The 12,557-nt window shown below is 58.2% G+C and overlaps 2 protein-coding genes across 5 annotated transcripts; both read left to right on the plus strand.

The window, feature by feature from the left end:
- The first annotated feature begins 2,308 nt into the window (after nt 1-2,308).
- On the plus strand, nt 2,309-7,491 carry AZIN2 (antizyme inhibitor 2). Of its 4 annotated transcripts, none has more exons than XM_054395159.1 (9): nt 2,309-2,413; nt 2,498-2,671; nt 3,581-3,753; nt 3,870-3,998; nt 4,637-4,802; nt 4,924-5,086; nt 5,159-5,271; nt 6,309-6,520; nt 7,350-7,491. In XM_054395159.1, exons 1-9 carry the CDS (start codon nt 2,315-2,317, stop codon nt 7,489-7,491), a joined length of 1,371 nt encoding a protein of 456 aa, XP_054251134.1. In that variant the 5' UTR covers nt 2,309-2,314. The 4 variants fall into 4 exon arrangements, with proteins under 4 accessions (XP_054251134.1, XP_054251132.1, XP_054251131.1 ...); XM_054395157.1 differs by having other exon boundaries at nt 2,315-2,419; XM_054395156.1 differs by having other exon boundaries at nt 2,315-2,419; nt 4,924-5,271.
- Nucleotides 7,492-8,521: 1,030 nt separating this feature from the next.
- NDUFS5 (NADH:ubiquinone oxidoreductase subunit S5) lies at nt 8,522-9,849 on the plus strand. Its single transcript, XM_054395435.1, has 2 exons — nt 8,522-8,829; nt 9,560-9,849. The coding sequence occupies exons 1-2, from the start codon at nt 8,614-8,616 to the stop codon at nt 9,662-9,664; spliced, it is 321 nt and encodes a 106-aa protein (XP_054251410.1). The 5' UTR covers nt 8,522-8,613; the 3' UTR covers nt 9,665-9,849.
- Nucleotides 9,850-12,557: the final 2,708 nt, after the last annotated feature.

Below are 12,557 nucleotides of genomic sequence, written 5' to 3' on the forward strand. Positions count from 1 at the left end.
TGTGACACATCAGAGGGTGCAAATTAACAAGGAGAAAATAGCTCCCCTGCCCAGCCTGTGCTTTGTGGGATGGAGCAGTGGAACTGTTTCCAAGTGCACAAATACAGGCAAAGAGAGAACTTCTTGACCAGACAGGGCATCTGCATGTATGGCAGAGGTGGTTCTGCTGCTGGGGAACCCACTGATGCTGGCAGTAGGACAGCAAGGGCAGAATGAGTCCCTGATGTCTTCCCAAATACCTCCCCTGGCTGGTGTCCCAGCCAGCCAGGCACTGCTCAGCCTTTCATCTGCAGAAAGCTTTGTTTCCCTGGCAGCAGCCTTGCTGAAGTATTTTTGGCTCTCTTCCCCCCGAGGGTCCCTGCGCAGGCCCAGGCTGCAGGCAGGCTCACGACATCCCTGTCAGCCTGGGGATGGGCTGCCGGCACGGTGGGGACACGGTGAGAACCTGGGGTGTCTGCTGGGGGCCCTGGGAGGGGATGAGAAGGGGGAGAGCACTCCCCAAAAGGGATAAAGGATGCTCAGAGGCAGCTCAGCCAATGGAGTGGCTTGGTTTAGTTGCCATGGCCACGGTTGTGAGGCAGAGCAGGAAGAGGAGCGCTGGGATGCAAGGGGTGCAGAGCCCCCCCCACCCTCAGCCTCTGCAGGGGTAGCTGAAGGGCTCAGGGCAGGCAGGGAACCGGGACAGGACGAACGGCTGCTACTGGGACCAGTTCCTTCTCTTGAGAGACCCATGGGCATACTCTGGTTAAATGCTTCCTAAGGTACTGGGAGGGGCTGCGGGGCTGCTGGGGGAAGCTGGCTTGCCTGGCACAGTGAGGAGGGGGCTGCTGAGGAATGCTTGCAGATGCTGAGTTTTGGGGATGCTGGGTGGAGGGCATCTTGCTGCCAGTGCCCCTTTTCCCTGATAAGTCCTTGCATGGCCTCTCCCCAGAGACCTCGGACCCCCAGAAACAGCTGCACCTTGGGGTGCTGTGGGAGCTCAGCCTTTCTCGGGAGGCCCCCCTGGCAGCACATCTAGGCACCCAAGAGGGGGGCACTGGACCTGGATAAGGAGGGGGTGGCCCAGGCTGGGGCTGGCAGGAATGACCCACTTAATTCCTCATCGTTTTTGTGCCCAGCCATTGCAGGCTGGATGCTGGTTTGTGATGTCTTTGGGGAGGGAAGGGTGAGGCTGGAGGAGCTGCTTTCCTTTCCTGAGTATGAAGCAATAAGAGATCCAAGGGCTCAGCTTTTCTCCCCCTTCCCCATCTCTGGAGATCACTGGTGGTGCTTGCTCAATGCCTTACAACACCCAGCGTGGTCTTTCCCCTAGTGCCCCTCGAGATGTTGTAACCAGGTCTCTGCAGAGGAGGAGGTGGTGGGCCAGACATGAAACCTCTGTCTCCAGCTTGCTTCAGATCACACAGACCATGTTCCTGTAAAAGCCCTGGAGATAAGCCTGGGTTACAGGAATGGAAATGTTTCCTGAGATCTTGTGCTGGGTCATCAGCTCCCTGAGTTATGGATGGGATGGATTCAGGGGAGGAGATAGTTAAAGTTAACTGTGTGAGCTTTGAGCCAAAGCTCTGCTAGGTGTGTGAGCCAGGAAACACCATGTGGCTCAACTTGTCCCCTTGTCCCACAACACCCTGTGTCACAGGAGACAGGTGAAACTATAACCACAGCATGGATCAGTCCATCCCCAGGTTGGTGAATGGCCTGGGCTGTATCTCCCTTCTCTTGAGGCTTGTGTTCCTGGGAAGATGGATCCATGAGACTTCAGCTGTTTGGAAACCATGAGGTAGCTTCACCCCATGCAACACAGAGCAGATGGAGCTACATGCCAGAGCCTGAAGGACCATCTTCTGGCATATATAGGCCATCTGTTTTGCAGTGAAGTTGGCTCTGTTGTTAACTGTGTTGGTGCCTAAGCTGCTGCTGAAGAAGCCAGGGCTCCTGTGTGCCAAAACAAAGCTCTGAGCTGCAGAGAAATGTGTCTCCTCCCCCTGGAAAAGATGCTTTAATCCACAGCAGGTTTCCCAGCTCAGATGCTGGTTTGCAGGAGAGCAGCAAAGAGCTGAACCCAGTGCAGTGCTGCCATAGAGTCATAGAACAGTTTGGGTTGGAAGAGACCTAAAAGATCAACTAGCTCCATCCCCTCCTGCCATGCTGCCATGAGAGGAGCGAGGAGCACCTCAGGGTGCAGGCTGGGTGGTGAATGCTGGTGGAGCTTCTGGGCCCTGCCTCTAATATTCCCTTTCTTTTTCCAGTGTGGTGCATACTTAGAGGCTATTCCTGACACAGGGAAGCTTTAACCTAACATCACACCTCGACCATGAATGGGTACCTGAAGGAATCCAACTTCCTGATGGTGGAGGAGGGCTTCACCACCAGAGACCTCCTGGAGAACCTCCTGGTGGAGCTGTGCCAAGCGGTAAGGGCACGGTGGCTCTGCTTGTCCCCCTTGGCAGAGATGGTGGTGGTGAGGACGTTTCTGCTCACTCTGGCTTTCTCCTAGAATGACCAGCAAGCCTTCTTTGTGGCAGACCTGGGTGACATTGTGAAGAAACACCTGCTCTTCCTGAAGGCCCTGCCCAGGGTGAAACCCTACTTCCCAGTCAAGTGCAATGGCAGTGAAGGAGTGATCCGGCTGCTGGCTGAGCTGGGGACAGGCTTTGCCTGTGCCAACAAGGTAGGGCTGTGGGAGCACAGCTTGGGGTGAGCATCCTTTGGGCATTTGTGGGAGAGAGAGAGAGCTCACCCTCCTTTCCTAAGTTCCCAGAATCACAGAGTGGTGGGGGTTGGAAGGGACCTCTGGGGATCATCCAGTCCAACCCCCTGCTAAAGCAGGGTCACCTACAGCAGGTGACACCAGAACACATCCAGATGGGTTTTGAAAGCCTCCAGAGACGGAGACTCCACAGCCTCCCTTGACCTGCTGGTCACACTCTTCTTAGTGCACCCCAGGAGACCATTGGCCCCAAACTGACGTTTACAGGGGCAGGAGTCTCCCTCTGCTCCCTCCTGACAGAAATCTCTGTCTTCTCTGGTGACTCGGACTTGTTCCTTTCTCTGGAAGTGGTGCCCTGGCTGGCAGGCTCGGCTGGTGGCAAGACTCATCCCTGGGGTGCCACTGCCACAGCCTTCCAACTCTTGGTAGCTTTAAGGCTGAGCCTAAAGCTCCCTGATCCCTCCTGCATGTGATTTCCAACAGCCACATTTGCAGGAAGGAACCAAAGTTGAGCTCATAATCAATCAGGATGTGTCACCAGGAAGGAAAAGTGCAAAGAGTTGTGACAATTCTGCCATCCATGTGTCCGTCCCCCACGCTGCAGCTCGCTGCACCAACCCCACATCTGCTAAACTCACTTCTTCTCTCTCCTCCTGCTCTCATGCTGCTCATAAACATCTTGCTGGAGCCTGCCCCTTGCCAGGACAAAGTCCACTGTGATCCCTTTGAGCTCCTGCAGGTTGTCCCTGGAAAAGGGCAGGCTGCACCACTGGCAGTTTGCCCTCAGCAGTGCTGCAAGCTGGCTGAGGCCCAGGGCTGGTGGTGAGCAGGTGCTGAGGACCTGCCCACACACATGTGGTGTCTCTGCAGGCAGAGCTCACGTGGGTTCAAAGCCTTGGTGTCCCTGCTGACAAGATCTTCTACAGCAGCCCCTGCAAGCAGGTTGCCCACATCAAACATGCAGCCAGCCACGGGGTGCAGCTGATGACCTTTGACAATGAGGTGGAGCTGAGCAAGGTGGCCAGGAGCCACCCTCATGCCAGGTTGGTGTCCGGCAGCATCCCTGGAATGGGGGGGATGATGTAGAGGCTGGGGAGGTGGCTGTAGGGTGATAGAAGGCCTGAAGGGCCCCTGAGCACAGCGTGACTTTGCTCTGCAGGATGTTGCTGGGTATCACTGCTGACTCCTGCCCTTCTGCCCAGCCCATGGCCTTTGGCACCACGCTCAGGTCCTGCCGGCAGCTGCTCGAGACAGCGAAGGAGCAGGCGGTGGAGGTGGTGGGTGTCAGGTACAGCACATGGGCCTTGTTCCACAGGGGTGCCCAGGCCCTGGTGGAGGGGACTGTGGGGAGCTCTGCTTTGCTGGAACAACACAAGGGGTCGTAGAATTGTATCACAGAATCCCCAACTGGTTTGGATTGAGAGGGACCTTTAAAATTCATCCAGTCCAACCCCCCTGCAGCCAGCAGGGACATCTACAACTAGAGCAGGTTGCTCGGAACCCCAAACAACCTGAGCTGGAATGGCTCCAGGGGTGGGCCATCTCCCACCTCTCTGGGCAACCTGGGCCCGGGTCTCACCACCCTCAGTGCCTCAGTGTCAAAAATTGTTCCTTCTCTCCAGCCTGAATCTCCCTCTTTCACTTTAGACCATCACCCCTTGCCTTGTCACAACAGGCCCTGCTCAGAAGTGTCCACAGAGGTGGAAGCTGGACATGAGGGGGTTGACCCTTCTTAGGACCAGTTTGTGTCAGGTTTGGTCCTCAGAAAGGGTCTGGGGAACACCGAGGGCCAGCCAGGCAGTGTGGCTTGGGATGGTGTGCAGGCAGCTCAGAGCTGCCACCAGTCAGCTATGGCCCCAGGGCTGCGTCCCCGCACGGCTCCCTGGGGACACGAGGACCCTGCTGATACAGGGACTGTGCCTTCAGCTTTCACCTTGGGAGCCATGGGCTGGAGCCTCAGGCCTTCACTCAAGCTGTGGCTGCAGCACAGCTGGCCTTTGAGATGGGCACAGAGCTGGGCCACCAGATGCACCTCCTGGACATCGGAGGAGGATTCGCTGGCACCGAGGACACCAGAGCTGGCTTTGAGGAGGTACCACAGCTCCCACCGCCTGCACTCAGCAGGCAGAGAGTGAGGCTGGAGGGTGTCCTTGGGCCTGGCTCCCTGCAGAGGGGTAAAGGTAGCCAAGAGGGGATGTCTTCTTCCTGTCCAGGTCACTGCCACCATCAACTCTGCCCTGGACTTGTATTTCCCGGAGGGCTGCGGGGTGGAGGTCATTGCTACCCCCGGGAGGTTCTACGTCAGCTCTGCCTTCACCCTGGCCACCAGCATCACTGCCAGGGAAGAGGCCCCTGCAGAGCAGCCTGGCTCTGATGGTAGGTGGGGTGGTGGGATAGGCCTGACCGTGTGCCTGAGTCCCCCTGAGCCCTCTCCCTGCTCCCCTCCAGAGGAGGAGTCCAGCAGCAAGAGGAGCCTCATGTATCACCTCAGCGATGGCATCTACGGCACCTTCAGCTGCCTCCTGTTTGACAGCCCCTGCCCCACACCTCAGCTGCACAAGGTGAGGGTCTGGCCCAGCTTGAGGAGACCCCAGTGGGTCCTTCACACTGTGCTGCATTCCCTCAGCCAGCCCTGCTTTTCCTTCAATCATGGCTGGCCCCAGGTTCCATGCAGGGGAGGAGGAGAGCAGAAGCTGTGGGGGAAAATTCTATGGTCATGCCCCAGGAGAACTGAAGCTGGAATCCCTGGGTTCCTGAGGTGGAGGTGGAGGTGTAGCAGGCCACTGTGACAATGGGGCATCCTTAAGCCCTGTGGCTGCTCCATCTTAAATTTCTTTGGGTCAAAACAACCCTGTGCTGGGTCACAATGACCTTCTACAGTGCTCCAGGCTTGGGGCAGAGTGACTGAAAAGCTGCCAGTGGGAAGGACCTAAGGGTGATGGTTGACAGGTGGATGAATGTGACCCAGTGTGTGGCCAGGTGGCCAAAAAGGCCACCAGCATCCTGGCTTGGATCAGCAATAGTGTGGCCAGCAGGACAAGGGAAGTGTTTGTCTCCCTGTATTGGGCACTGGTGAGGCCAGACCTTGAATATTGGATTCAGTTTTGGGCCCCTCACTCCAACAAGGTCATTGAGGGGTTGGAGCAGGTCCAGAGAAGGGCAACAAAGCTGGGGAAGGGTCTGGAGAACAGGGCTGGGGAGGAGCAGCTGAGGGAACTGGGATTGTTTAGCTCAAGATAAGGAGACTAAAGGGAGACCTTCTGGCTCTCTACAATTCCCTGAAAGGAGGTTAGAGCAAGGTGGGGGTTGGTCTCTTCTCCCAAGGAACAAGAGGACAAGAGGAAATGGCCTCCAGCTGCACCAGGGGAGGTTTAGGTTGAACATGAGGAACAATTTCTTCCCCAAAAGGGTTGTCAAAGCCAGGCCCAGGGCAGCGATAGAGTCCCCATCCCTGCAGGGATTGTAAAGCTGTGAAGAAGTGGTGCTGAGGGACATGCTGTAGTGGTGACCTGGCAGTGCTGGGTTAATGCTTGGACTGCATGATCTGAAAGGTCTCTTCCAACCAAAAGGATTCTCTGATTCTGTCTCTCCCCTGCAGAGACCCTGCCCTGAGCTCCCCTTACACAGCAGCAGCTTCTGGGGCCCCCCAGGAGACCCAGAGGATCGCATCGCTGATGGCCTGGAGCTGCCTGAGCTGCAGGTCGGGGACTGGCTCATCTTTGAGGGCATGGGTGCCTACACCACAGCCTCAGCCCTGCCTGGGGGGTGCCCCCAGCCACACATCACCTATGCCATGTCCCGCCTGGCCTGGTAAGAGAAGGTCCTGTGTGAGCAGGATGAGGGACAGGGATGAATCCCATGGGATGGTGTCTTCCCCTCCACCTGAGCTCTTTGCCTGAGGGGAAGGATCAAATTGAAAGTCCCAGAACCTGGAAATTCAGGGTGAAGACCTGGCCTCAGAATACAGGCTGAGAGCCCTGGGGCTGAGAGCCTGGAGAAGAGCAGCCCCAGAGGGGATCTGATCAATGCTCAGCAAGAGCTAAAGGGTGGGGGGCAAGAGGCTGGGGCCAGACTCTGCTCAGTGGTGCCCAGGGACAGGACAAGGGGCAAGGGGCACAAACTGGAGCCCAGGGGGTTCCATCTGAACAGGAGGAGAAACTTCTTTGGTGTAAGGGTGCTGGAGCAGGCTGCCCAGAGAGGTTGTGGAGTCTCATTTTCTGAAGAGCTTCTAACCCCCCCAGGCCATTGTGATCCTGGGCAAGCTGCTGTGGGTGCCCTGCTGGAGCAGAGGTGTTACAGGCTCACAGATTGCACTGGGTTGGAAGGGACCCTTAAAAGTCATCTTGTCCAACCCCCCTGCAGTGAGCAGGGACTCTAGATCAGGCTGCCCAGGGCCACATCAAGTCTGGGCTGGACTGGATGATCTCCAGATGTCCATAAAAACCCAGCCTTGGAGGCAAGACTCCTGGATTTTAAACGTTGACAGACCTGAGCTGGTTTGTCACTGGGGAAGCCGCCAGCAGCCCCTCTCTGGCTGTGCAGGTGGGACTGGGGGGGACATGGGAGCCCCTGAGCTCCCCTGGGCCACCCTGCAGCACTCCATGAGGGGATGCTCCCCTGTTGCTCCCTCCTGTTGCAGGAAAACCCTCCAGCTCTTCCAGGGAAAGCCACCACAAACAGAAGACGAGCGGGAGAGCATCTGCACCCCGCTGTCCTGTGGCTGGGAGATGGCTGAGAGCCTCTGTGTGTCCCCAGTCTTCACTCCAGCCAGCATCATCTGAGCAGCACTGGTACTGGGGGGTGGTGTGGGGGGGGTACAGCCTGCCCCTGGCATCGCCCCGCTCCGCTCTCACGGGGAGCCCACGGCCAGGGCTTTGAAGTGTGCTCCATAAATCCTGTTCCTCCTGCTCCTGTGCTCTCTGTGCCAGCTGAAGGGGTTCGGCGGGGCTGGGGGGGATTACAGAGCAGGTTTGGGTGCTTCTTTTTAGGAGTTATGGTAATCACTGGTTGTCCAACAAGGAGCAGGGATTCCTGTGAGGAACCCCCTTGGCTCTTCCTCCCCACCCCATACTGGAGGTGGTGGAGAATCCATCTGGGGTAAGCAATTAGCTGTGTAATGAGGCTTTGCTCATTAGGGATGGTGTAATCCTTCATCAAGACCTTGGACACTGCTTAGGCATCTGGAGGGAGCCCTGGGATTTGGGGATTGATTGGGTTCTCCTGGTTCCTGAGTCCTTGTCCCCAAACTGCCCTAGGGATGTGGGCAGGGGTCCTGCTGTGTGGTGGGAGGCGATGGGGATCAGTAGGACACAAAGGCAAAGAATGGAGACACTGCGAGACCCTGAAGACCAGGGACTGGAGGAACTGGGAGGACCCTGAGGCATAGGGGTAGGGTGCACTAGGAGTGATGGGATACTGGGGGACACTGGGACACTGGAATGGGGGCACAGGCAGCACTGGAGTTGGACATTGGGAGCTCTGGGGCAAGAAGAGTACTGGGAGGACATTGAAAGCCATGGGAGGACACTGCAAGTATCAGGTGGGTCGGGGGAACACTGAGAGGACGCTGGGAGCTCTGGAAGGACACTGGAAGGACAGTGGGAGCGTTGGGAAGACGCTGGCAGCACTGGGGAAGCTTGGGGAGCTGCCGCAGCAGCCGGCAGGGAGCGCTGGGGCGCGGCGGGAGGCTTCTCCAGCCCGCTAGAGGGCGGTGCAGTGGGAAAGGGCTCCCGAGCCGCTTGTCTCGCTGGCTCTGCCGTAAAGCGCGGCGGCCGTCGCGGCTGCGCATGCTCTTGACGGCGTCGTGAAAGACTGGTGAAGGACGGCCGCGGGTGGCGGGGGGGGGGTTCGGCCCTGGAGTGTCAGCGTCGTGATAGCGTCCGTGTCGCGACAAGCGCGGAACGATGCCGTTCTGGGACCTGCAGCGGCAGCTGGGCATCGATGTGGACCGGTGGCTGGTGCGGCAGAGCATGCCACAGCCCCACGGCGTGGCCGGCAACTGTCACGCCTTCGAGCGCGAGTGGATAGAGTGTGGGCACGGCCTGGGCCAGACCCGCGCCCGCCGCGAGTGCCAGCCCGAGTACGAGGACTTCATGGAGTGCATGCACCGCACCAAGCTGGTGAGAGCCGGGCAGGGCTGGGGCACGGCGGGTGCCGGGCTGAGGAGGGAGCGGGGGGCTCTGGGCGTCCAGCTCAAACTGAGGGGAGGACTGAGGTGCCTGAGGCGGGGGCTGGGAGCACCTGAGGGCCTGGGTTAGGCAGGGGAGAGGGTGCTGAAGGTCCGGGTGAATCTGGAGGAAGGCAGCGGGGCACCAGAGCTGTGCTGGGAGCACCTGAGGTGCTGGGACAGGCTGAGCTGAGGGTCTAGGCCAAGCTCTCTTGAGAAGGTTTTGGGGTTCTGGTGCAGGCTGGGGGGAGGGGTTGGGGGTGGGACTAGCTGCCAGATGCGATGTTGGGTGCAGCCTCCTAGCTGTCAGCGTAAGGAGGGGGCTTGGTGCTGCAGCAGCCATTTCCCCCGGGGGTGGTATAGGCTGTGGTGGCAGCAGAGCTCTGCAGACCCTTTCCTCCCTGCTTTCATGTCCCTCCTCCTCTCCAGCAGCAGCCATGGGAGGAGGTGCTGCCTGGTCAGCTGTGGGCTGAAACCCCAATTACCATCAGCAGCAAAATGTGTTGTGACAGCCTGAAAGCCCAAAAAGCCTTTGGCAGGAGGCTCAAACCCACACGAAGAGCCCCAGGGCAGGGTTAGTGTGGGTGCTACCAGGACCTGCACTGGGAACCACCAAAGTTCTTCCCTGACTGCTGTGACCCTGCTGTGGGCCTGCTCCATCCCTCCTGTGTGTGCTTCCCCAGGCTATGCGGATGAGAACCATCCTGGCACAGAGGGACAAGATGATGAAGGAAGGGAAGTACACTCCTCCTGACTACCACAAGGGCAAGGAGGAGCCACGGCCTTGAATCCTGAGGGATGTGGCCACCAGTCACCTGTGGAGCCATGATGGGAGACTCCTCTGGGAAGAAAACCAAGGACACAGCTGCATTATGCTGGAGCTGTAGGGGGGACTCTGTGTGGGAATGCCCCTCTGCTGAGGGGGTTGGCACCACCTTGGGCATCACTTCAGCAAGTAAATGTCTCCTTTACAATGGCCTTTGGCTCTGTCTTGTCTCTTTTTTTGTTTCCTCAGTAAAGCACAGCCTGAGGTTCTCTCTGCACAGCAGCACTGCCCAGGGAGCTCTTGAGACCCCAAAACCACAGCAGTGGTGCTGGGGAGGTGGCTTTGGGGAGGTCAAATCCTCCTGGAGCTGGAAGGAGCTGATCCTGTGGATGGTGCTGACTTCTGCCTTTGGTACTTACAGCTCCTGAAGGAGGCCTCACCAAGCCTCCCAGGCTGTGATCACTGCTGGAGTAACCTGAAAGAGCTAAAATCTCACCTGTCCAAGCTTGTCCTGCCAGACTTCACCTCCAGTTACAGGCAGCACTGGACTGGTGCTGGGCTGCTCCCAGTCACTCTCCAGTTGGTGGTAGCAGTGTGTGAGGTGCAGAGCCAGCTACCACCACTCTCTGCTGGATGGATTTGTGCCTCTCCTGCCTTTTCAGTGCGTGGGAGGCAGATCTCCTGGCTGAGGGGTTTGCTTTGAAACACTCTTGAGTCAGCAGGATCCCTGCAGTGGGCACTGGGCCCTGCTGATGGCAGCTGGTGGGTGGCCCTGGGGCACTTTGTCCCCTCTAGCAGCAGGATCTGCCTGTGCTGCTGCTGCTCCCACATCCCAAGCTGGGGGTTTCCCTCCTGTCCCCTCCAAACCCAGGGTGGTTTTGTAAAGGGGAAAATCAGGTGAGTGCCTGGCAGTGGAGGGGGGACAGGTCTGAGCTTTAATCCTTGCTTTTTGTGCTGGTTATTGTGGGTTTAGTGCTTAATCTTTGGTGCAGGTGGAGCCTCTGAGTTTCCTGATCCTGGCAAATCCCTCTGCTGGGATGACAAAAGCTGATCCCGGCCTGGTGTGCCCTCCAGGAGGAGGAGAGACAGAGCTGCCCCCAGGGGCTACGTGGGGTTGTTGCTCCTGGTTGCAGACCACAGGTCTCCAGCTCCCACCCCAGCAGTGCCTTTGTCCCTGGATCAGGATTTTGGGTGTGCACTTCTGTGTCTGGCTCCAGCTGGGAAGCTTTTTCTTTCCTGTCTCTCAGTGGTGGCTGAGCTCCTCTTCACCTTGTGAATGATGAACTGGGAGGGGGGGGAGAGGCACTGGTTCGAGTGGGCTGTGCGGAGGTGATGAGTGCCTGGAGTTGGAGGGTTTCAAATTAAAAGTGTCAAAGGATCCCAGAATCCCAGCAGGGTGGGGGTTGGAAAGGACCTCTGGAGCTCATCTAGTCCCACCCCCCTGCTCCAGCAGGGCACCCACAGCAGCCTGCCCAGGGTCACAATGCCCAGGGGGGTTTGGAAGCTCTGCAGAGAAGGAGACTCCACAACCTCTCTGGGCAGCCTGCTCCAGGCCTCCAGCACCCTCACACCAAAGGAGTTTCTCCTCCTGTTCAGATGGAACCTCCTGGGCTCCAGTTTGTGCCCACTGCTCCTTGAACTGTCCCTGGACATCAGTGAGCAGAGTCTGGCCCCAGCCTCTTGTCCCCCACCCTTTAGCTCTTGCTAAATCCCCTCTCAGTGGGCACCTGGACCCCTCCTGGGTGCCCTGACTCTAGGCACAGACCCTGGCAGAGCAGCCCCCTCAGATACCACAGCTGGGTGCTGGGGACTCTGCCCTGTCCCTGTGCCACCCTGGGATGCCCTGGAAGAAGCTGCTCTGGATTTCACCTCTGTCCCACGTGGGCTGTGGCAGTGATGCCCTGCAGATGCTGAGCCAGCAGGATTTGGCCTTCCTGGGGCTGCTGCTGCTGCTCCTCACCAAGCTCTTCTCCTTCAGCTCCTTCTGAAGCAGCTTTTCCAAGTGCTGCCAGGAGGCTTCTCCCTTCCCCCAGGCCCAGATGGATGCATTACTACGGCCCAGATGGGTTCCCTCCGCTCAGGCTGATTCAGGGCTGCTGTCAGAGCCACCTCCTTCCCTGGCAGGAGCAGGCACTGGGGGGAGGGTGGCACCAGAGAGCCCCAAAATCCAGATCCAATGAGCCCTCAAGCTGGTGGTGATGGGGAGCTGCTCTCCCTGTGTGTGTCGAAGGGGCTGAAATTCCTCTGGGATTTTGTTTGGTGCTTTCAGATGTGAAGATTATTCCGTGGCAGTTGGTTTCAGCAGAGAGTTTCCATAAGGATGCCAACCCTGGGTGGATCACAGTGTCCTGGCTCTGAAACTGCTGAGTGGGAGCTCCATGGGCAGCAGTGGAGGGAAACCCTAGGAGGGTGGGAGAGCAGCATGGAGAAGTGGGCAGACAAGGGAACAGTCTGGGGTGAAAATGTCCTTGGAGGCTCCTGGAACTGGGGTTGTGGTTTGCTGCTGGAGCTAATAAATGATGGACAGAGAGGGGAAGGCCAGGCTGGGGTAGAGCTTGAGCCATGCCACAGGAGCTGCTGGCTGCAGAGTGTAGCTGCAGTGGAGAGCTGTCCCTAGGGGCTCTGGGGACAGCAGAGGGGCTGGGGGCACAAGGACCAAAACTGCACCTCCAGGAAGTAGGAAGCAGGGCTGGGCTGGGCCAGCGTGGTGGGAAGCACTCACAGCCCATGGGCTGCTGTGTCAGCAGCTGTTCCCTCACACAGCCAGACCTCAGTTTTCCCAGGATCAGCCTCTGGATTTCATAGATTCATAGAATCCTAGAATGGGTTGGGTTGGAAGGGAGCTTAAAGATATCCAGTTCCAACCCCTGCCATGGTCAGGGACACCTCCCACCAGCCCAGGTTGCTCAAGGCTT

Source organism: Indicator indicator, chromosome 33 (assembly GCF_027791375.1).
Source record: "Indicator indicator isolate 239-I01 chromosome 33, UM_Iind_1.1, whole genome shotgun sequence".
NCBI classification, from domain to species: domain Eukaryota; kingdom Metazoa; phylum Chordata; class Aves; order Piciformes; family Indicatoridae; genus Indicator; species Indicator indicator.

What these genes read in the sequence shown, in the direction of transcription:
- AZIN2 (XM_054395156.1), top strand. Translation starts at nt 2,315, where the DNA reads ATGAATGGGTACCTGAAGGAATCCAACTTCCTGATGGTGGAGGAGGGC. An exon ending in GCTTTGCCTGTGCCAACAAG is followed by an intron (nt 2,672 to 3,580) that starts GTAGGGCTGTGG and finishes GTGTCTCTGCAG; the next exon opens with GCAGAGCTCACGTGGGTTCA. An exon ending in GCCATGTCCCGCCTGGCCTG is followed by an intron (nt 6,521 to 7,349) that starts GTAAGAGAAGGT and finishes CTCCTGTTGCAG; the next exon opens with GAAAACCCTCCAGCTCTTCC.
- NDUFS5 (XM_054395435.1), top strand. Translation starts at nt 8,614, where the DNA reads ATGCCGTTCTGGGACCTGCAGCGGCAGCTGGGCATCGATGTGGACCGG. An exon ending in GCATGCACCGCACCAAGCTG is followed by an intron (nt 8,830 to 9,559) that starts GTGAGAGCCGGG and finishes GTGCTTCCCCAG; the next exon opens with GCTATGCGGATGAGAACCAT.